This window comes from Triticum dicoccoides, chromosome 7B (assembly GCF_002162155.2).
Source record: "Triticum dicoccoides isolate Atlit2015 ecotype Zavitan chromosome 7B, WEW_v2.0, whole genome shotgun sequence".
Classification (NCBI taxonomy): Eukaryota; Viridiplantae; Streptophyta; class Magnoliopsida; order Poales; family Poaceae; genus Triticum; species Triticum dicoccoides.
Genome location: NC_041393.1, coordinates 742,893,853 through 742,917,381, shown reverse-complemented (window position 1 = coordinate 742,917,381; position 23,529 = coordinate 742,893,853). Strand labels below are relative to the sequence as shown.

Here is a 23,529-nt window from a genome sequence, read left to right as displayed (position 1 = left end):
CAATCATACCCAAGAACATTATGAAGATAGCAGGTAACGACGATCTCAACAACAACCAAATGAGCTGAAGTAGTGTAGGCTGTCACACGTAAGCTTCATTATATCTTCCTCAAAATAGCCACCATACCTACCTCATTGACCTGTCAGAGTGGGGACTCTTTCTCCTGCTTCATGCGGTGGCGCGGCGGGATGGTGTCTCTTCCTTGATGCCCTTCAGCGATGGTGGTGCCGGACCCATGTGACGGATCAAACTCCCAATCATTATCTCCATCTGGCGGAGCAATTCTTTGTCTGTTAGAGTGGCCTTCACGAGGGGGAGGGGCCGCTGCAACGTCTGCTCCTGTTCATCGTCATAGGAGATGTCCTTCTCCTCCTTGCCAGATGAGCTAACCACTGTGGACGCCGAGGCGCACGAAGAGCAGCGACGGCAGCGCCAAGATCCAGCCAAAGAATAACTACCATTGCCACTGCCTTTGAGGAAAGACGCAGAGAACCATGACTTTGGCATTGTTATTGAAGTTTTGTGGGTTCAAAGATGAGGAGGGGCTCAGAGAGGAAGAGTGGCTCAGAGATGTCGTCCAGGACATGCACTATAGGGGGGTGGCACAGCCCGGATTTACCTATATGTTGTATTTACCTCGCCAGATGATAGTATGATAAATCAAATCAGTTGTTGGATGCAGTCCTTCCAAATGCTTGAACCATGAAGATAGCATAGTGGCATGTACAACTAGCTGGTGGCTTAGACGCTCACCGTGCCAAGAAAAGGATGTGGATAGGCAGCATGCGGGTGTTGGATATAGTGCTTGAGCATATCCTTAGGAAACTGATGTGGCACATCAGCCTAGTCTGCCAAAAAAGAAAAGTGCATGATCCCCATCCTCATTCTTCTTCGGTTAAGAAACATGTGCATTTATTTGGGGTTCTAATTTTTTTAAGTTGTAACTTTTGATTCGAGCGTCGGAACTTAGATCCGTCTTCACCGTTGGGTTTCTTGTGATGAATTCTTCAAAAGTCGATCTCATATGGGTAGCATTCAATGAAGTTTTTAGAGAAATTTTGGGTGCTACGAAGCCAACTTTAGGGCTATAGAAAAGCAACTCCTTTTTATTACCTAGTATGACTAACTATGAGTGTGTGCTTCCAAGTTTGTTACCATGACTACCAATTGACTAGCTTCCCTCTAAGTTGCCTAAAATAAGGACAACTCCAACGCGGATCACTAAATCGCTCCCAAATGCCCGGCCTGGCCTATCCAGACACATTTAGCCATCCAAAGGTGATCACCTAATTTTCCCGAACAGGTCCGTACGCCCAAAACCCCCCAAAACGTATCACTCAATTTGCCTTTTGTACTACATACAAGCAACTACATTGTAATGTGTATCAACAAACTTTTCTAACATTATCCCAGCTTTCCTATCGTGATTGCTCTGTTTCCCATCGTGGTTGCTTAGTTGCCTACCGTTAATATTCAATTCCTACCATTAATGCACAGTTGCATGCTATCACTAAATTAGTTGTCCACTTGTTTCTCAGTTGACTAACGCAAATTAGTTTCCTACAAATATTATGAAGTTACTTATCATTTTTTCTTTCTATGTTTCCTGCAAAATACTCCGAAGTAAGTTATCGATGATGCTAAGTTGCCAACAATTACTATTTCAGTTGCCTACATTATATTAAAAAGTTAAGTTACCCAATTCAAAGCCGATTTCGCCGTTGGCTTCATCATGATGAATTCTTCAAAACCAGATCACATATGAAGTATGTCTCGACAAACATTTTCTGAGAGCAACTTTTGGCCTACGGAGGCAACTTTAGTGCTATATGAAAGCAACTTCTTTGTTTTCCTAGTATGACTGCATATCAGCTGGAAGTACTTATAAATTGGCTACCATAAACTACAAAGTTGACTAGCTCCACCTCTAAGTTGCACAACATAACTAGCGAGTATACAATTTAGTTTTTTCATGTAGACAACATAGGAAGCATGCATGGTAGACAACTTTCGCTCTACGCAGGGCAACTTCAATAGTATGTTAGGCATCTATATTGTGTACAACTTAGTATTTTATGGAGGAAACTCAGAAATCATGGTAACCAACTTCTAAACTACTTCAGGCAACTAATTAGCAACACATATGCATCTTACTCGTGATGCCAACTATTGCATATTGTACTGCTATCTATACCACTACAAACTTGGTTACTGTTGATGCTCAGTTGCCTACTATACTATGAAGTTGCCTATCATGATTTCTAATTTGCATACGACACCAAAACCATTGTGGAACACGTTAGGACATTGTTACACACTCTCAGATCATATTAAGCAATTTAGGACAATGTTAGGAAACTTGACAGTCATGGTATGATTACTCCGCAGTCATAGTAGCCAATTTAATTAGTAGGGCATCAAGCTAATTGGCCGTTATGGTAAGGGACCTAATGGAAAGTTGCCACATGTTGGACTAAAAGTTGCCTCATATTGTACCGAAGTTGCTTGATAATTTTTTCGTCGAAACTATCCACATGGAATCTAGTTTTTAAGAACTCATCATGAGAAACCTAATGGTGAACAACGAAATGCAATTCCGACATTCCAATGAAGAGTAATAGCTTTTTTAAATTGTACAAACCAAAATTTAATGCAAAAAGAGCCCAGATTTACATGTGTGACCCCACAGATATTCCCTTGTGTGAATTACTCGTTGCATTAAGTGCATATCGCTTTATGTCCCTGTTGTCCGCAAGTGGCGCTACATTCACATCCACTTCTTTCGCATCCCACGGTTAACTAGGGTATGTATGTTCTCTTCAAATAGCCTGGACGTGACCCGCTGACAAATTTGACCAACAAACTAGCAGCACTAGCAAAAGGATGGCATGCGTGAGACCTCCTCCTTGGCGCCTTAAGCGTCAAGGAGGGAGATGGTCCCACGCTCACCCTTCATGGGTCGACCCATTATGGATGCCAGTGCTCGATGGAGCGGCTCCGTTTTTTTCAGAATGTTACGCTCACCCTTCATGGGTCGACCCATTATGGATGCCAGTGCTCGATGGAGCTGGTCCCATGCTCACCCTTCATGGGTCGACCCATTATGGATGCCAGTGCTCGATGGAGCGGCTCCGTTTTTTTCAGAATGTTACGCAGGAAAAAGCATTACCTGAATCCCTTCAGTCATGGTTCGCTAGTGCATCATATGATCTTGGATTGGTGGTGGTTGGTCTGCAAGAGGTTGAGATGGGTGCTGAAATTCTTTCCATGGCAATTCTCTAATCATGGTCAAGTAGTCAGTCGTTGACCTGTTGACCAGTGATTTTTGAAATTAATGTGGTATTTTCAAGGCAATCAGGAAATGGAAAAAATCATTTAAAAAATTATAAAAATTTCACGGGTTCAAAAAAATCATGAATTCAAAAAATGTTAACTAGTTATTAAATAAAATCACAAAAATGGAAAAAGTACATTGATTTTCCAAAAAAGTTAATTGATTTTTTTGGAAAAAATCATCAAATTATGAAGAAGTTCACGAACTTGAAAAAAAATCATCCATTTTGAAAATAAGTTCATTGATTCTAGAGAAAAGTTCATCTATTTTGCAAAATGAAATCACTAATTTGAAAATTTTCATAATTCTTTTACAAATCAATGATTTAATAAAATGCACACATTTAAAAAACAGGATATGGAAAAAAGGAAAGAAAAAATAAAATACAGAGGCCTAGGTGGAAACACATAGAAAATGAACAGAAAAGAATATAGACCAGCCCGCTACTAGACCTAGTGTACGGTGGTGTGTGCGCCCTGTACTAAATTGCCTTTAAGCCGTGCTTAATGTGAAATACATAATTAAGGAGTACTCCTTGCGGAGCTCACTTCAACTCCCCAGGTTGCGACAAATGACGCGCTGCATGTGCGCCACTTGTCGCAACCTGGGAGTTTTACCTTTTTTCATAGATTCGTTTATTCAAAACGTTTTATCTCTTTAACCGTGCGTCCAAATATTGAACTGGTTTTGCCGTTGGATTCCACACGTTGAGATCTTCAAAACTAGATCACATGTTGATAAGTTTTCACAAACTTTTTTTCATGAAAAAAACCGGACGAAAAAACCGAACCGGGACCACGGTTTTTTTCCCTTTTCGAAAGAGGCACGGCCGTGCCTCTGACGAAATCACAACCGTGCCTCTCGCGGAAGCAAAACCGTGCCTCTCGCAAAAGAAAAAAAAAATACAAAATACGTTTTTTTTTCGTTTCCGAGGAGGCACGGCCGTGACTCCCGCGAAAGCACAACCGTGCCTCTCGCGGAAGCAAAACCGTACCTCTCGCGGAAGAGAAAAAAATAAAAACGTGTTTTTTTTTTATTTCAAGAGGCACGGCCGTGACTCTCGCGAAAGCTCAACCGTGCCTCTTATGAAAGCAAAACCGTGCCTCTCGCGAAAGAAAAAAAAATCAGAAAACGTGTTTTTTTCATTTCCAAGAGGCACGGTGGTGCCTCTCGCGTAAGCACAATCGTGCCTCTCGCGAAACAAAAGTGTGACTCTCGTGGGAAAAAAATGAGTTCTTTTGCGCAAATTTTTTTCTTCAAAATTTTTTTGATCGAAAAGCTAGGGAAGACCGGTGGAAAACAAAAACGTCAAAAAAACAAAAAAACCTTTTTAAAAGCCAAAAACACGTACGAAAAATAAAAAAAAACAAAATTCAAAGGAAGCGCCGAGAGCACCAAACGTGGCAAATGGCTGAAAGCGCGCCAAGTGGCGCTGATGGTTGCGAGGCTCCCAAAGGAGCACTTTGTTAATTAGTTGCTCCCTGCTTAACGTGGCGAATAGGCTTTGGAGGCAGATGTGGGCAGAGGTGGAGCCCATTGGGTACATATATCAATTAAAAAGGTCCAGTACGTCAGAGTAGCCCAACAACATGGCATCGGTGTCGGCCCTTTTCAGCCACGCCTCCGCATCTGGCCAACTCAGCACGTCTATACCCATTCCTAATAGAAATAGCCTACAGTCGGACGACTATAGCCATGTCATTAGCTATTTCATTCGATCAATGGGTTCGATCGGTTAAGTCCGGTATTTTCGTTTTCATTACCTGTTGTTTTTTCTTAGGTTTTCTTTTTTGATCGATATTTTTTGGATATTTTTTCCTTTATGATGCTTTTTATTTTCGTTGTTTTCCAATAGTTTTTCCCTTTCGAATTATAATTTGGTTTTCTTTTTGATTTTTTGATTTTTTGGTATCTTCCGTTTTTCTTTCTTTGTAAGTTTTTGGTTTTTGTTCTTTCAACAAATCTCTACTCATTCATACATGTTGTAAATTTTCCATATACATGTAAAACATTTTTATACTTGTTTAAATTTTTCCAAATACATATTTACCATTTATTTACATAAACATGGTTTGAATATATTTCTCTAATACGTGTTAAGAATTTATTAAGTACATTCAAACATTTATTGGAATGGTAAAAACCATGTTTTTGAACTATGCAAATATATTTGTACATTGTAGAAATATATATTATTTAAATGTAACACACACTTTTTTGAAACCTATGAAGTTTTTTATTAAATGTAACTTCCAATTTTTTTAATACTCAAAACATTTTAATTGAATTAGAAAAATATTTTCTTACATTTGTGTAAACATTTTTTTTAAAGGTTACATATATTTCTGTTCAAAAGTGCGACATTCCATAATTGTCACAAACGATGGAGTGGCAGGTGGTAACTTTTGCCCGCCATTGCAGATCACGTAGCTGTGGTGGCACCTTTTTCTAACCACCGCTGAATCTTATCTGCCCGCCACTAATTTTAACCCACCTATAAGCCCTTTTCGAGTAGTGGCAATACATAATTACTTGTTCAGGTCAAACATTCAACGATGTACTCCCTTTGTTCTTATAAGCCTTTTTATAGATTCCATTACGTATCACATACGGAGCAAAATGAGTGAATCTACACTCTAAAATACATCTATATACACCTAGTATATACACCTAGCATTGGCACCTAGCATTGAAAGCTTTGAAAAGATTTATATTTAGAAACAGAGTGAGTAGTATATACACCTAGCATTGGCATCAAATTTTATGTATGGCAAGCTCCAATCCTTGCAAGATAGCTGGCTTCGCCAATGTCCCGCACATAAACATATGGACTGGGTTATGGGAGTGTTTGGACATATGGTGAGGTGCTTGCCAGCCGTTTGATGAAATGGTTATTAAAGGGAATATGGGGAGGAGGAGGAGGAAGAAGAGGATGAAGAAAAGGAGGGCCAACATGCAAAATTTCATGCTAATACATTGCCATGTAGCGCTAGACTATGTGTTATATATTTCATGACCAGGAACGTGTCATTGTCGGAGCATGTTCTGAGTTTGACAACCGTTTCCTAACGTGCCAACGAGCACATGTACCATTGTTCTTTTTCTTTTGTCGCCCAAATAGCTCTTGTGTGGCTCGCAGCCGGCTTTGTGCTGATCATGGTGATGCCATACCGCCATTCCTCTGTTGTGAGCTCGGGCTCGCAGTTGAGACATCGTAGCAGCACCTTGACAGCAAAATTCCGCCCATTCGATCGGCCAGCCTCTCTGGCAAGGTTTCATCACGAAATGACATTTGTGGAAGACATGGCAGAAAAACAAAACCGATACTTCAAAAGCTTTTGGAGCATCGTTTTTGTCACCACGTTTTTCACGAATGTCATCCGATGTGGAAACTTTGCAAGCAATCAAAAATTTGTCAAAGTTTGCTAAAAGAAAATTCATATATTTTTTGTTTGATTTTACTGGTTATGAAAGCTCGCATGAGCTCGAGTTCAGTTTAACTGCGTCCTCATTTTTTGCACCTTCTTTAGGCTCAACACATGCAGAACTTTTGTATTTTATTGTATGATTGGGAACATAATTTAAAGTACTAAGTAGATTGTGGGGAAAATGAGTTGCCGTCCTTACGACTCTCGTTTGAACATGACATTGACAGGTACCATCCAAAACAAGTGAGGCAGTTAAGAATAATCAATAAACAATACTATTCCCTCCTTTTCGGTTTACAGGCATCAATTCAAAAGTTTCATCAATCAAGATAGATGATGGGTGATAGAATACATTTTATAGTTTGCAAAAACACTCCATTAATGTGTTCGTTTTCCTCAAAAAAGTTTGTTTACTAATGCATTAATTTCAATGAATGCATGCATGATCAATAATTGACTAAAAAAATTACATGCACTGACTAGTTTTTTTTAATCTTTGCATGTAGTGATTTAATGAACCTCAAAATCTGAAATTGTGATGGGAAGCAATAAAATTAAGACATATAGAACGAAGAGATAATTTTTTTTAAATAAGCCCTATAAATCGAAAGGAAGAAAGTATCACAGCTGATACTTATCCATCATACAAAGCTCCAAACAAAGCTTCGGCCATCTTAAGTTACTGTAACACTTACACAATAGCATTAGCAAGGATTCAGGAGCATAGCTTTATGCAGCTACAGTACAACAACACCAGTATTATTAAAGATACTAAAAGAGCAAATACTTAAGAAAAGAGACACTGATAATTGAATCAGTACATAGTAATATCAAGCAAATATTTATACCTACGAGCCTACGACCGTGACTGAAGTCCTCTGTTACTTAAACCTGAAAAACTGAAATCGCGAGGAGTCTAGCTCAATCGATGTATCCATGTCCAGAATTGGATCACTACACTTTTGCCCTCATCAGTCGAATGGTGTGCTGCTAATAGACTAGCTGACGCACCCAACCTCACATAGCCGCAGCCAGCGACGCAGAGCACATCCAACAAATAGGGGAGTGGGGAGGAGACGGTGCTCACCGGAGGGAAACCGGCGTCAGGGACGACCACGTCTGGGTCGAGGTGGGTCGACGGCGAGTGCGGTCCGGAGTGGAATATGCTAGGCGGAGGCGTCGTGGGGGTGTGTTGCTGTGCTCGATCTCGGTCTGGTCTGGATTTGCTCTCAATTACACAGATCCAGTGCCACCGATTCGCACCAAGTCGCAGAGCCGTCCTAGATCGTCTGTCGGGGACATAAACTGTACACGCCGCACGGCGCGCCGCGATTCACTTGTACAGTGTATGTCCCTCGCCAGATGATCCTACGACGAATCATTTGTTGATTTCATGCCTCTCATATGCTTGAACAGACAAGCACAGTCGCATGTCCTTACTACTAGTACGGCAGTACCCAGCGCTCGCAGTACAGAGGGGAAAGGTTTCAATCACCGCTACTACTAATAGTCAGAGATGGAACCGACGCCACGCCACACCACGCCACGTTTCTCAGCACCGCGCAACACGTTTCAAACTTTCAGCATGCAGCCTGACAGGACTTAGTCGGTTCCACAAGTAATGGTCTACTTGTCTGCCAGTCTCTATCCACTCGTGCATGCATAGCTCCACGACAGACCATGCAACGGTCACGGGCTCATGGCACGAGAGACCAACAACAATCCTAGGGGCCCACTCCCCTACTTTAACGCTTTTCTTTTTTGTCAATACGCGCTTAAGAGCAACTTTAGCAGACCCGGTATACGGTCCAATTTTCTGGTCAGAACAGAGCCCATATACTCGTCCGGCTCGTAAATTTTTTTATCACGGCCGGCAAACCGCCCCACCCCACCCCCAAGCAGTATATCTACGGGTTCGCGAGGCATATGCGCGTCAAAACCCTAGCCCCCCGCCGCCGCGTCTCGCCGCAATTCCTCATTTTCTCCTCACATTTCTCGCCGCCGGTGAGCCCACTTCCGCCTACGGCCGTCATGTGGGGCCGCATGTGGAGCTCCGGCCACAGCTTCGGTGGCAGCTCCGGCAGGGGCGGCGACCCCGAGCGTGAGTGGCGCTTCCACTCGGACGGCTCGAGGAAGCGCGCGGCGAGGAAGTGGACGAACAAGGGCCTCGAGCCGCCGCCGAGCTTTCTCTTTCGCGAGACGGAGGAGTACGACCGTCGGCACGGGTGTACGCCCTCCTCGGTCGCGGATCCTCCCGGCGCGGCGGACGTGGCGACGGAGGAAACATCGAGAGGGAAGGGGATCCTCTCGGGCGGGCGAGCGGCGAAGAGGACAAGACTAAGGAGGCAAGGCAAGCTCGAAACCGATCTTGCGTCTCTTAATTAGTTATGGGTTTGATTTGGCCCTGTCGTTTATAGAGTGGATTCATTCTGTTGTTGTTGGTCGCTTCTTTGGTTTCTTTTCCCCTCATAAGAAAAAGTGATGTGCGAGTGGATTTAGGATTTTGATTGAAGCATCTGGCTTGTCTTGTGAGTGGCTGCTGCCTCTCTGGCCATGGGAGCCGCAGACTCGCGGGAATCCAAGCCTGCCAATCTTCAGAAGCCAAGCAACGGTGCATCGATCGTCCACAGTTGTCCGGCCACGTCGACAAGCGGGTGAAATTGGACGGGGCGGACGAGGCCTCTAGCCGTTGGACTGCACCCACCGGTCCTCGATTCATACGTATAGCCCAGTAGCGCGTGATTTCGGTGGGCAGCGCGCGTCAATTTGAACAGCCAAGGTGAGTTCTTTGTGTGATGAGCTGTTGTGTGCGTGCGTGCTCTACCTTGATGTGTGCATGCGCGTCTGGTGTTTGTGCGCATGTACCTCATCAGAATTAAAGTTGTTCAGATCTGATTAGGTTTACACAATGAACAATTTACAGAAGGCATCGAAAGGAAAACTGAACAGGCTCATAATCTCTAATTGTGCCAACATTTTGCACATATCCTAGAACATTTATATGAAGCTCCATTAACTATTCGTGCCGTCTTGAATCCGAGATCAAGACGACCATACCGGTTACAACCTTGGAGCAGAGCAGCGCGCCTAAAGACAGATTATATAATGTTTGAGACACATTCAGAGAAGTTGACGTCATCACTGGTTGATCGGCAGCTCGTTCTCCTTCCAAGCCAAAAACCCTCCGGCGATGTCGGCCACGCCAGTGAAACCCTGATAAAGTTACATGACACACATCAGGGAGAGACATTTATGAAACAGCAGCGACGATGAGATGGATTGGCATTGACGTGCTTACGGCGGAGCAGAGTTCGGCTGCTGCCATGAGGGACCTCCTGCCACTTTGGCATCCCTGAAATTTACAAGCTAAGTTTGAATTGAATTTAAGGAGGATATGATGACCCAAAAGAAATTAAAAAAAAACCGAGCGTGTTTCGGATCAGTGGAAGGCGTACAATGATGATCTCGTCTTCCCTCCTGAATATCGCCGACACTTGCTCTAGAAAGCCCGAGTTTTTCGCCATCCCTGCCAATGGGAATTCAAATTTTGTTGGAGGAGTCAAGGTAAACTATGTCAGGAAGGACAATTATTCATTCATCGGCATCCGTAAAATGCTCCGGATCATGGTCCCAAGCAACAATAAACAATGCCCGGCGACGGCCTTTCGCGGCGCCAAGAGAGACACCACGATTCACGTGCATTCACGTGTTGGTTCAGATTTATACACCTATCCACTGACTGCAGCGCTGCCTACCCTGATTTGTCAGTGCGGATGTTCATATTCTGAAACCACTCTAGTCCAAAAATACAACACCTTTTGCGTTGGACTAGATGTTTAACTATAATTGATCTTGCTAACATTGGTCCCATATATTTCTTTCTATGATCACAAGACACAAGAGGAAGCTTCACTGGAGTGAAGTGGGTTTGATGAATTACCTGAGCCGGTGCTGTGCATGTAGGAGATGTTCACCGCTCCTGCCGGATGCCCGCCGCCAAACTCACCCTCCGTTCTGCAGACACAAGACATCAGCAAAACTGGTTTCGGATCGATCTAACGAATTCGTACAATTTACAATTTACATATTTGTTTTCTGTACAGTCTGCAGCGAACTGAATTTTTCTCTCTATCTGTTGACAGTACAGAGCCCAGAGTGCAGAGGCGGCAGAGGCAGAGCAGGGATTAAGCAGGTGATTGTGTGGTTAAGCAGGTGACGGACTGACGGTATGTTTACCTCACGTCGAGGTAGCGGTGGCCGGCCAGCTGCAGCTTGTAGGCGACGCGCACCGGCACCGATGGCGGCACGGCGGCCACCTCCGCATTGGCTTCCTTGGGGCCCGACGCTGCTCCGGTGCCGTATCTGGAGCGAGAAGAAGGAACAAGCGTATAAATCGAAAGATAAAACCCTGTCATTCGACCAGTCCCACCCGATCGATCACCCTGACCGACCTGACGGAGCCGAGCATCCTCCCGGCGGCGCACACCGGCCTCGCTCCCACGGCGCCAAGCCGCCGCAGCCTGCAGGTCAGATCATTTGAGACGGAGCATGAAGCAGATCGGAACCGAAAGGATCCAGGATCGGTTGTGTAGAGAGAGACTTACCTGCAGGTGGTGATGGCGAGGGGCGTGGGGTTGGCGATGAGGCGCGCGGGGACGGAGACGCAGCGGGCGATGAAGCTGGCCGACGCCATTTTATCTCTCGATCGTCTCGATCGTGGCGTTCGTTTGGATCGATGTGTTCTCCTCCTTGTTCCTGGACTTGTTCTTGGGGACTCCGGGGAAAAAAATTATATGAGACCAGGTCTCATATAAATCAGGTGAGACCCGCCCTGATGGATGACATGTGGCATTCACAAATCACAAAGCATCTAATCTCTCCCCCCCTGATTTCAGGTGGGGGTGGGGGGATGCTTTGTGATTTGTGAATGCCACATGTCATCCATCAGGATGGGTCTCACCTGCTAATCCGTGAGACCTGGTCTCATACAATTTTTTTCCGGACTCCGGAGCCGGACTGGGCACAATAAGCGGAAGGAAGGAAGGAGAGTTTCCAAATGAAGTTCCTCCCTCTTCTTCTCTCTCTCGGTATACCCATGGAAATCTGGCTCCTTGGGCTCCTATTTATTCGAGATTGGAGAAATCAATGGTACGTTTTGCCTGCTAGCTAGTACTAGTACAATATACTTGTAACAATAACAGAAGAGGGTAGAAGGGAAACCGCGTGTTTTCTCTGTTAGACGTGTATAGTCCCTTTTTGTTATATCCTCATTGTATGAGGGGTTTTATGCACTTTACCACACATGTATATGTAATGGTCTTTGGGGCGCTGGTCCTTAGGGACACGTGCACGAATACTTCCCTGTTGTCATCGACAAGGCCAATCCTGCGCTGGTATGGGAGCGGCGACAGCGGTGCGTGGGCGGCTCATTCTGGTGGCGGCAATGGCTGTTCGGTGGTCCATGGACCTCGATGTAATTTTTATTATGTTTGTGGTGTTTTGTACTTCTGGTGAATCTTCATAACAGATTTGATCCTTTTCGCGGGAAAAAAAACTATTGTTGAGGAGAAAGATGTTGCCTGGCATATCTCACGCTAATGTTACATCTGGGTACATGGAATAATGTTTCCTGGTAGAATTAAGTGAATTAAATATGTCAATCAAAAATCACCACACACACACAATCACAAATATGTGTGTATATACCAATGTCAGCCATAAATTACACATACATATATAATCCAAAATTGTGTGATGGTGGTTTCTTCAAATGTTTTTGAAAAATCTTAATTAATAAATTATAATTATTTAACAGTATGAATGTGCTAACGTCCAGATAAATTGATACATAGGCATTGGCCCTATCAAACTATATAGCTAGAGTACCTGCTATAGTACACATCTATGGAGAGTAATGAAATTATAGCCTGGTCATAATTCACGGGTTGGATATTTTTTGGTTTCAGTTTGTCTTTGTGATGTGAATATATGATCATCTTAACGACTTTGTTATAGTTTTCTTTGTCAAAGTTCACCCCGGACGATTTATGCATGTTGGCAAGTTGTTTCCTCTACGGGGCATATATCAGTAGCCTGCACCATCCTTCACATGGATTCTATAACCTGAGAAACAACCGAATTCCATAATTTCCATGTATAAAGATTGACATCTATAAGTAAACTATTCATTTTTATTTTATCTGCTACATTGATCTGGGGTGCTACGATGTTTGGTGATAGCTACCATGCAACTTATGTTGTAAAAATATATTGGAATCTTCCTTTTGCACTAGAAGCTTAAGCAAGTGGCAATGGTAATTCATGGCTGCATATCTCCCCAAATAGATTGACAAAACTAAATGTATACTTCTATGATAGTATTAATTAAAACATACAAAGTTTGTGTTGGTCAAGCATTACTATAATATAACATAATTGATTTAGAATCACTAGCCTGTGCAGTAGCATGGGTTGATGACTAGTGCAATCTAAATAAAGTTGGTAATAGATAAACGTTGATAAATTCAGCTCAATGTTATCGGAGCCCATCAAACAAGGCAGATTGAAGCCAAGAAACATATAAGAAGTGCTGCACAAGCAAAGGGCCAGCACTACTATATAAAAGAGACCATCTAGATATTGTGTAAGTGCCAGAACGATAATTACCTACTTATTGTGTGTACATGTTGGTGTTTCCACCTACACAGTCACAGTGGGTCTAGATCACCCAAACGAGTTACACAACCACTGTTTACGTACTTATCATGTGCCGATTTCTTCATCAAGCACTTACACACACATGCGCGCGTGCACACAGTGAGAGAGAGAGAGAGAGGGGGGGAGGAATGAGCCAACCGAGTATATATAGTACTCGATTGTAAGAACCCAAAGAAAGTGAAGGAACCACCTATTCATCTAGTACCCGAAAAATATTCGGAAATGCTAAAATCAGATTTTTTAAGTATGTCAAATCAAACGAGGATTTCCCACGCTTGCTAAAGGAAAGTGTCGTCCTCACGACAACATAATTTCCCATGCATGAAAATCCGACGTTCGATTTGTAGCGAAATCCAAAATATTTTAGCGCTAGTCAATATTTTGAACCTTAGATCACCATGAAACGGAGATGATCCCGAGCACCCAGTTTTTCTTCTTCATCCCTTCCTTTTTCCTTCGCATGATCTTTTCCTCCCCTGCGCGGTCAGCCAACGCCGTCTGGAGTGCATGATCCCACAGCTCATGGCTAACCTGGCCCCATGCATCGACGCCTCCTCTCACCACATCCCGCCTTGTTGCCACTACCCAATGTCATTCCTCACTCCCCTCCACCGAACTCCTGTTCTCCGGCGCCGGCGGCCACCGCCGCTCCCACCTGCATACGAACTGTCAACCCTTTGACTCCCTTCCAAATGGGATGGCGATGCCCTTGTCTCACCCTAGAGCTAACATGGTAAATTGACTGGCCCAACTCACGATTTCAGGTAGCTGAATATTGCAAAATCAAAAATTAAAACATACACATAGATTTCAACCAAATGAACATACGAAAAAAGGAACACACATGATACATGATATATATATTGAAATAACGTAACATGCTCCATATTACAGTGGTCCAGATCAATAGGGCTTTATTTTCATCATTCGTAACACCGATTAACATATGCATGACATATGGAGGCATGCGCACCGATCGTGTGCACCAGGGGAAATGGGTTTAAAAGACTTAATAAAAGGGAAAATGGGATTAAAAGATGGCAAACGAGGCAAAGATGCACACTTGTATCCGTCGACCCATCAATCTGGACCACGATAGCATGCCCTGAGTCACCGAGGACGGCAATTTTCATCGCAAGCCTTCCCGCACACGGGCGAGCAAAGCGATGATGCCGCTGGGCAGAGGCATGATATGCAAAGCAAGACGCAACGCCCCCCAATGGTGTCTGGGCAGTCATTGCAGTCTGCTGCCGACTGGCCCAAGCTGAGGCCGATAGCCAGTACGACGATGCATACCACGGCCGACACCTTCAGAGGGGAAGCTGAAGCCATTGATGGATTGATTCTTGCAAAAGATCAATGAAGAAAGAGCAGAGCAAGTAAATATTGGAAGTGCGGGAGGAGGAGCTATAGGTACGATGTCTAAGTCTGTTTCTGCTAGAGTATTTATAGGCGGAACAACTGGAAAGATTGGCTCTGCTTTGCTAGACACCTGGCATCAATCACTGGAGTATGATATGAACTTGCGGAGTCTGGTCAACTGATCCACCCTCGATAGCATATCCTAGCCTTATCTCTAATGACATCTTGATTGTCGCCCTCCAACAACCATCTAAACTATGTACTGTATTTGTTAGGCGTACTATCATAAACTAGAGTTGTTAATTAACTCATCCATAAGATCTGCATGCGCGTTTCTTTAGTGCAATCTACGCTAGCTTGCACATCAATGGAGCGTCGGATGCCAATCCCATATGCTTTCCCACGCTACATATCATTCAGGTCAAAGCAACTAAGTGGCTCATTAATCAGGCCACAGAAAAAGCTTGGAAATTTGCCTATTTGTTTAATGATGGAATTAATAAATGGGGTTTGCTTTAAGTGGTTATTGCCAATAGAAGCTACCACAGATAGGGTTTTTGTTTGCCCCAATTGGGATGCTCATCTCCCCTTTTCTGTGGTCTCTGCACTCCCAAGAACAGGGAGCGACCATACCCCTCTCTTATTGGATACTGGAGCTAAGAAGGTTACCTCCCAAAAGATTTTTGGATTTGAAAAGTGGCGGCTTGACCACCCTGAGTTCAACACTTTAGTTTCTGAGGTTCGGAACACACCAACTCCTTGCTCTTCTGCCATTGATGTCTGGCAGGCTAAAACTAAGCTACTTAGGAAAAAAAGTTAAGGGATGGAGCATAAATTTGGAGGCAGCGCTGAAAACCAAAAAGAGAGATCTTAATAATGAATCTGGAGTATGACATCTTAGATGTATTTTCCGACGTAAATTGTCTAGATGACTCTGACAAGGCTAGGATGAAGGATATTAAAAAAGAACTTGATACAATTTGGTACAAGGAGGAGACTGCCGTGTGGTAGAGATCCAGAGATTGTAGGATTAGGGATGGAGATAGAAATAATGCTTATCTCATGCTCTTACGAATCACCGGCACCGCAAAAACCATCTATCCATTCTTCATTGGGACGATGGGCCAGTTCACTCTATATATTAGAGAGATGCTTGAGGTGGTTAGTTCTTTTTATGAAAGAAAAAATGTTTAGTTATGAGGACAAATTGCATATTCTTCTGGGAGGTTCCTTTTGGAATGAAGATGAATTAGTTATAGATTTTGAAAAATGATTTATTACAAAAGAAAATCTGAGGAAGAAATTAAGCAAGCCATTTTGGCCGGTACTCTCATGGCACCCTAGCCCTGACACTACGGAATCAGGCAGTTTGCCGTCAGACAAGTACAGACGGCAAATGCTGAAATACAGGCGGCAAAGATTTTGCGGTCTACAGGCTGATGCTAAAAAATTGTCGGCAAACCCTAAATCAGCAAAGAGTACTATGCCATCAGCTTTTCATTGGGCAAACGCCAAAGATTTTTTTGTCAGCTAAACTGATTCTTTGTCGTCAGCAGTATAATATCAAACGGCATGGAAAAGGACATTTGCCATCAGCTTTATACCTCTTTGCCATCAGCTGCAAGCGGGTTTGTCGTCTTCCTCAAAATTACAAACGATAATGATTCCTTTAAAATTTAAGAAAAAACACTAGCCTGGCCTCCTCCTGCTCTCTTCCTGCCCCTGCTCCCCCTCTTCCTGCCCACTCTCGATGCAGAAGGTCGCGACGGCTGACGCGCTCCGCCATGGCGGGGAGGCAAGCGAGGGAGGTCGGAGATGGGTGGCCGGAGGAGGCGGATATGGTGGCGAAATTGCTGCTTTCGGCCGGCCATGGTGGTCCCCTAGTTTGAAGATAGAGAGAGAGGGGAAGGCGCGGGACGACATGGTCCTGTCCTGCTAGCCGCGCTGTCGTCCTACCCTGGTCGTCACGTCGCCGTTGCCATCGCTCGTGCCCGTCGTTGCCCTCACCCGCCACCCATCGTTGCCCTTGCCCGCCGACCGTCATGCCGCGCCGCTCGGCCGCCGCCCGTCTTGCCACGCTCGCCCAACAACGCCCGCCTACCATCCACGGCCGCACTGCTCGGCCGCCCTCGCACGCGCCGGCCGCCGCCCTGCCCATCGCTTCCTCCTTGCTCGCCATTCCCGTCGTGGGCATGTGTTTGTGGGGGCATGTGTGTGTGTGTGTGTGCACGCGCGCGTCGTGGGCAGGGTTGGGTGGGTGTGTGTGCGTGGGCAGGGGTGGGTGCAGGGTCGTGGTGGTACCGGTGTGGGGGCGTCGTGGGAGGGGTGGGTGTGGGGGTGTGAGTTGTTCCACATCATCGATCCGTGGGATCGATCCGCGACGTGTGCTTCTTCTTTGTTGTATATGTTTTTCTTGCATATGACAAAGATTATATTTGGCGTATGTGTTTTTTCGCTGATGGCAAAGAGCTCACTTTGTTGTCTGTTATTTTTCGCAGACGACAAAGAGCTCACTTTGCGGTCTGTTATTTTTTTGCAGACGGCAAAGATATACTTTTCCTTCTGTTTGTTTTCGCTGACGACAAAAATTATTGTTGCCATATGATGAATTGATCGATTGGAATATAATTGATCGATATGGGTAATTCTTTCAGTTCCGATGATACTAATGTGTCATACATGATTGTCAGGTTGTAGTAGCATAAGCACTAGACCGGGAGTCCTCCTCACATGTGGTCACCATGCTTCCCACATGTGCATTTTTATTGATGGCTTGCCTTGCTGGGGTGAGAATTATGGCTACTACATTAAGACAAGCTCGGATCGGCGGCCTTCGTTCTTATGTTAAGAAGAGCAGATGGAATCCTATGTTCAAGCCATCAATTCCCGAAAATCTTCTCCGGGGTAAAAAACTCTTCTCCCGGCCACTATTCTCACTCCAAGTCCGAGCTTCCGATCAACTAACTTCATCGATCCAGGCTGCCCGATTCTGCCTTTGATCCGCCAACTTCTTCGATCTTGGCCGGAAGCTTGCTGCTGCTGGAGTAGGCAGATGGGAACCTTTAGGACTTTTTTCAAATTAATAGGTGTAAGGGGGCCTAACACTGCAAATGTTGCTCCCAAGCCTAGAAAAATGTCTGATGGGGCACAAACGAATTAACACAACGCCTTTGTGTTTGACCTTCATAACTTACTATATCATCATTTTGTAACTTGGCCATAAGACAATCGAATGAAGATCAAGAGCAGCCATCATACAAGGTGGTACAAAATCATAAATTGGAAGGTTAGTCACTGACAAAAACTACTTTAATTAATTTATTAGTTCAATTATATGGTGACAAAAAATAAATAAGGGGAGGTGAGACTTGTAGATCAAGAAACTGCCTAAACATGTGGTTGCCCATGGTGAACTATACGTAGCATTCTCAAGAGTTGCAATAAAGGAATGTACTAAGGTTAATAGTGTATAAATAAATATTCTAATGGCATGGAAAACACACTTTTAGTATAGTTCTTCTTCAATAAGATGTTGGTACTGACCTTTTACTAGATGTGAATAAGTACATGAAAAAAAATCTATACTACAAACTATCTTCAAAATAATAACTGAAGTATCAATGCTAAAATGATATGGCAGGACAGATATGGTCTACTAATGTGCATAACTAATGGAAACATGCATCAACATTTGATGGAAATAGCTCAGTCATGCCCAACATCAACGCTCAATATTATCTGATATTGGAGGCTCATTACATAGTTGCGATTTTGAATATGAATAGGGGTGCGGGTGCAACTACCAATGTCGATTCCAGAGCATGAATAAAGTGGATAGGAATAACAGAAATTAACATTTGCACTACCTTAATTACACCGGTTCAATAGTACAAACATAGGAAAAGGGTAAGAAGAACATGGAAATATGTCATGAACAAGAAAGGGAAAAAAGTTGGACTTGCAGGTGGAAGACGACAGACGCTATGGAGGACCAAGACGGTGTGTCGGCCGGCCTTGATTTTCACCAATATGGATGTGTCTTATAGAGGATGAACTCAATCCAGATCCAAGCTGGCTATGGGAGATGAAGGGCTGGCTCTGTCAAAGACGCAGTCGTTCCGATGCTTCCACAGCATCCAAGGAATGAGTAGTGTCGCCGAGGCGAGGCCCTTGCGCATAGGCTTGGGCGTGTGCTGCCGCACGGAGAGCCACCAGGTGTTGGTTGATGGCTCGCCATCAGGCGGGTTGCAGGGAACCCTTAGCCAGCTCAGGATTTCATACCATACCTGCCGGGAGAACGGGCAGGCGAGGAGGAGATGCTGGAGGGTCTCCGGCGCCTGGTCATAGAGTGGGCAGCACGCGGGGTGCTGCAAGCCGCGACGGGCGAGGCGGTCAGCGGTCCAACACCGGTCCAAGTGGGCGAGCCAATGGAAGAAGCGTACCCGGGGCGACGCCCAGCATTTCCAAGTGAGCTTCCAAGCATCACATGCGGTGGATCCGTGGAACGTGGCAAGTAGGCGGACTGCGCGGTGTAGGTGCCTTTGGAGCTCCACTTCCAGAGTAGATGATCTGGCTCGGCGGAGAGCGTTGTGTGCTCAATCATGTGCCAGAGTTGCAAGTACTCGCCGATCTCTTGAATCCCAATGGTGCCCTATATGTCGCGCACCCAACTGTTGGCCTGAAGGCCATCCGCCACCGTCGCAGCTTGCGGCATCTCTTGGGGATGCAAGAGTATAACGCCGGCGCGATCTCGCTGACGAGCGTCCGTCAATCCAGCGGTCCTCCCAGAATAAGGCGAGCTGGCCGTTGCCTATCTGCATGATGGTCGAGGCAAAGAAAAAGGCGCGCTCATCGGCGGAGAACCGCAGGTCAAGACCACTCCAAGCCCTGGTGCTGTCGGTGCGGCTTAGCCCCAGCCAACGTGTGCGGAGGGCGAGGCCTGTGCGCTCGAGGTCGTGGACACCAAGTCCTCCAAGCGAGATCGGCCGTGCGACGCGCCGCCAGTTGACATGGCAGTTGCCGCCATTGGCTTCGGCGCATCCGGCCCAAGGAATCCCCTCTGTATCTTGTCCAGTGCCTTGATGATCTGCTTCGGTGGTGCTAGCGCCAGCAGCTGGTGGATGGGGATGGCTCTAAGCACGGCCTTGACAAAAGCTAGGCGGCTAGCCTTGTTCATGAGGCGCGCCTTCCAGGTAGGCAGCATGCCAGCAGTTTTGTCGACCACGGGTTGGAGCAGGGCAGCGGATGGGCGCTTGATCATGAGCGGGATGCCAAGAAATGTGATAGGCAGGTCCACGATGGGGCAGCCAAGTGCGCCGATGGTGGGTGCCACGTCGTTGGCGTCGCAACAGATGAGTGTGGCAGAGCTCTTCAGGAAGTTCACCTGGAGGCCCGACGCGCGTCCGAAGAGCTACAGGACTCCTTTCACAGCCATGGTGTCGCCCTGGGTGGGGTGGCAAAATAGGATCACATCGTTCGCATATAGCGAGACGACTGGGATCGGGCGCTGCGGGTGAAGCTGCTGCAAGATGCCCATCTCGGTGGCTCGGTGAAGGAGACGGCTAAGTGTGTCGACCGCGAGGACAAATAGCTGGGGCGAGAGGGGATCACCCTGTCAAAACCCGCAGCGATGCCAGATGGTCAGGCCGGGCTTGCCGTTCGGGAGCACCTTGGTGCTGGCCCACGAAAGCAGAATGGCCAGCCAGTCCAGGATGCGGCTGCCGAATCCGAATTGGCGCAGTACCTCGAAGAGGAATGGCCATCTGATCAAGTCGAAGGCCCATGCCAAGTCGAGCTTCAACAGGAAGCGGGGGGCCTTGAGCTGATGGAGGAGGCGCGCGACTGCCGGATGTGGACGAAGTTGTCATGCAACGAGCGTCCAGGGATGAACGCATTCTGGTTCGCGCTGACGAGGGCATTAAGCTTGGGCGCGGGACGCAGCGAGAGGACCTTCGCGAAGATCTTGGCGACGAGGTGGATGAGGCTTATCGGCCCGTAGTCTCTGAGACAGCGAGCGTCCGCGCGCTTGGGCAGCAGCGTGAGCAGCGCCTAGTTAAGGCAGCTGAAACCTCGGCCCCGGAGCGCATAGAGCTACTGGAACACGTCGATGTGGTCCTGCTTGACGATGGGCCAACATGCGTGCAGGAAGTCAGCGGTGAAGCCGTCGGGGCCGGGTGCTTTGCGCGCAGGCAAGCGCTTGATGGCCTGCCAAATCTCCTCGGCGTCAAAAGGTGCATCGAGGTCGTCGAGGTTGGCAGGCGTGATGAGGGCGGAGAGGTCCAGTGTGCACTCCCGGGGCGCGGCGGTGCCAAGCAGAGCGTTGAAGTGCGCGTAAGTTGCCGCAGCCATGTCTCCCTGGTCCGTGATGATTTCCTCGTCAACCATCAGGCTGTGCACCGTGTTCTTCTGCCGCCTATAGGAGCATTGCCGGTGGTAGAAGGATGTGTTGGCGTCGCCGTCTTTGAGGGTCGCAAGGCGGGCGCGTTGGCGAGCGATGGATCGCTCCAGGGAAGCAAGGCCTAGGTAGGAGGCCTTGATCTGGCGATGCAACCAGTCTTCGTGCGGGGACAAAGCTCTAATCTCCAAAGCAGTGTCAAGCCTGAGGAGAAGCTCGCGGGAGATCGCTAGCCTGAGGCGCACATTGCCCACAATCCGCGAACTCCAGCTAGTGAGCTGGCGCGCGGTGGCCTGCATGCGCAACATGAATCGCCGGAATGGGTCCGTCACATGGACAGAGCGCCATGCAGCCGCGACGACGTCGTGGAATCCGTCAAGGCGAATCCAGAAATCCTCGAAGTGGAAGCGCCGGTGTGGAGGCGCTATCGGAGAGCATTCCAGGAGCAGGGGGCTGTGGTCGGAGACGACGGAGGCGAGGCAGTGTAGGAGGCACGCGCTATGAAGCTCCTCCCAGTCCGTGGTGCAAAGCACCCGATCGAGGTGGATAAGGGTCGGGGGCGACTGCTCATTCGACCAAGTGTAGCGTCTCCCGCTGAGGTACACTTCTTTGAGCCCTAGGTCGTTGAGCACGCGTCGAAAGCGACCCATCATGCGGCGGTTGACGTTCCCGTTGTTTTTGTCCTCGTCGCGATATATGAGGTCGAAGTCCCCGCACAACATCCACGGTCCGGGGCACTCGTCGCGAATGTCGCGGAGCTCTTGCATGAAGGCAAGCTTGTCGTCGTCAAGTTGGGGCCCGTAGACAACGGGGAGCCACCATGGAGTGCCGAAGCAGACGCGGTGGAGACCTTAGCAGACTAGACGTTGGTAGTGAAAAGAGGATCGGTGATGGCCACCTCTCTACTCTTCCATGCCAACAGGATGCCGCCACGGGTCCCGTCCGCGGGCAAGTACACATAGTCGTCAAAATCCGAGCCTAGAGTCTCGAGGACAACCGACGAGCAAACTAACTGCATCGAGGTGTTTGGTCACTGAGATTGTAACGTAATCTGATTACAGTGGGATCAGTTACCGCCAAATCGTGTTTGTTTCACCACGGCTGTAATCAGATACAGTGTAATCAGGTCCCATCGCTATACAAAACTGATTACGCCCCAAATCGGCTGTATCGGGACCCCGTCTTCTGTTCCCACAGCCGCACAACCCGCTCAAATAGTGTGAGAGAAAAAGAGCAGCGGCAACCACAGCTCGCCAGCCGTCGGCATGCTTCACTGGCGTCCGCCGCAGCGTGAGATCCAAGCAGCTAGCGGCACGCATGCTTTGGGTCAGACGGCGGCCGGCGGCGCGCGAGATCCAAGCAGCAAGCGGCTGAAAGTGAGGAGCATAGCTCGCGAGCGACGGCGGCAGTCTTGAGTGGGGGAGACAGACGCGCCGGGGAAGAAGAGGAGGAGCGACGTTATCCAATTACGTTACCTAGGCCAACCAAACAAATTGAGAAATAACTCGTTACACCTCCTAAAACGCTGCGATCTGATTACGTTACCATTTTTGTTGCCAAACACCTCCGTTTCTTGGAAGCAGGCAATCGATGCATTGGTGGTTACAACAAGCGACCGAATGGCGGTGCGGCGAGCGCGCGCGTTGAGGCCGCGCACATTCCAAACCAGGACCTTGGGGGCGTGATCCATGGAGCAGAGATCGACGAGCAGGCACGCCAGGCAGCAATTGCAGTGCACTACGAATCTGAACATTGTCGGAGTGCAGGACACAGCGATTGTCTCAGTTTGTTTCAACGTATAGGACATACAAAGGTCAGAATTCAGAGACAACTCTGCAAACTTGCTGTACGTGCAGCATTACAAGTACCGTACTAGAAGCACAACTACAATAGAAAGGCACACGCCAGTGCTAATTTCAAACTCTTTTAAGATACCTAAACTGATCAAGATCCACAAACAAAGAGCACCGTCATCATGTTCTAAAAGCAAAAAATCTCTAACAAAATAATGAAAATTATGATCCAAGCATGGCGCGTTTGATGATGTTCTGCTAGCAACATTTCCTATGTGAGGCACGCCAGAAGTAACTAGCATCCAAAGAAGTGGCATGAATTCATCCAAGTTTTACACTAACAGATACTAGAACCGAAGATTTTATTTTTCAAAACATTGGCAGTGAAGATAAAAATACTATGGGTCTGTCTATGTCACATCTAGATGTGAGATAATATCTCACATCTAAATGTGAAGTCACTTCTAGAAACTGCCCTCGTTGACAAATAAAACAAACTG

The 23,529-nt window shown here is 46.6% G+C and overlaps 1 protein-coding gene across 1 annotated transcript; it reads right to left on the bottom strand.

Moving 5' to 3' along the window:
• Positions 1-9,782: 9,782 nt before the first annotated feature.
• LOC119339628 (thiosulfate sulfurtransferase 16, chloroplastic-like) lies at positions 9,783-11,456 on the bottom strand. The gene is made up of 7 exons (XM_037611609.1): positions 11,368-11,456; positions 11,215-11,283; positions 11,000-11,125; positions 10,704-10,777; positions 10,219-10,289; positions 10,062-10,115; positions 9,783-9,976 (listed from the first exon to the last, which is right to left on the bottom strand). The coding sequence occupies exons 1-7, from the start codon at positions 11,454-11,456 to the stop codon at positions 9,902-9,904; spliced, it is 558 nt and encodes a 185-aa protein (XP_037467506.1). The 3' UTR covers positions 9,783-9,901.
• Between the last annotated feature and the right edge of the window lie 12,073 nt (positions 11,457-23,529).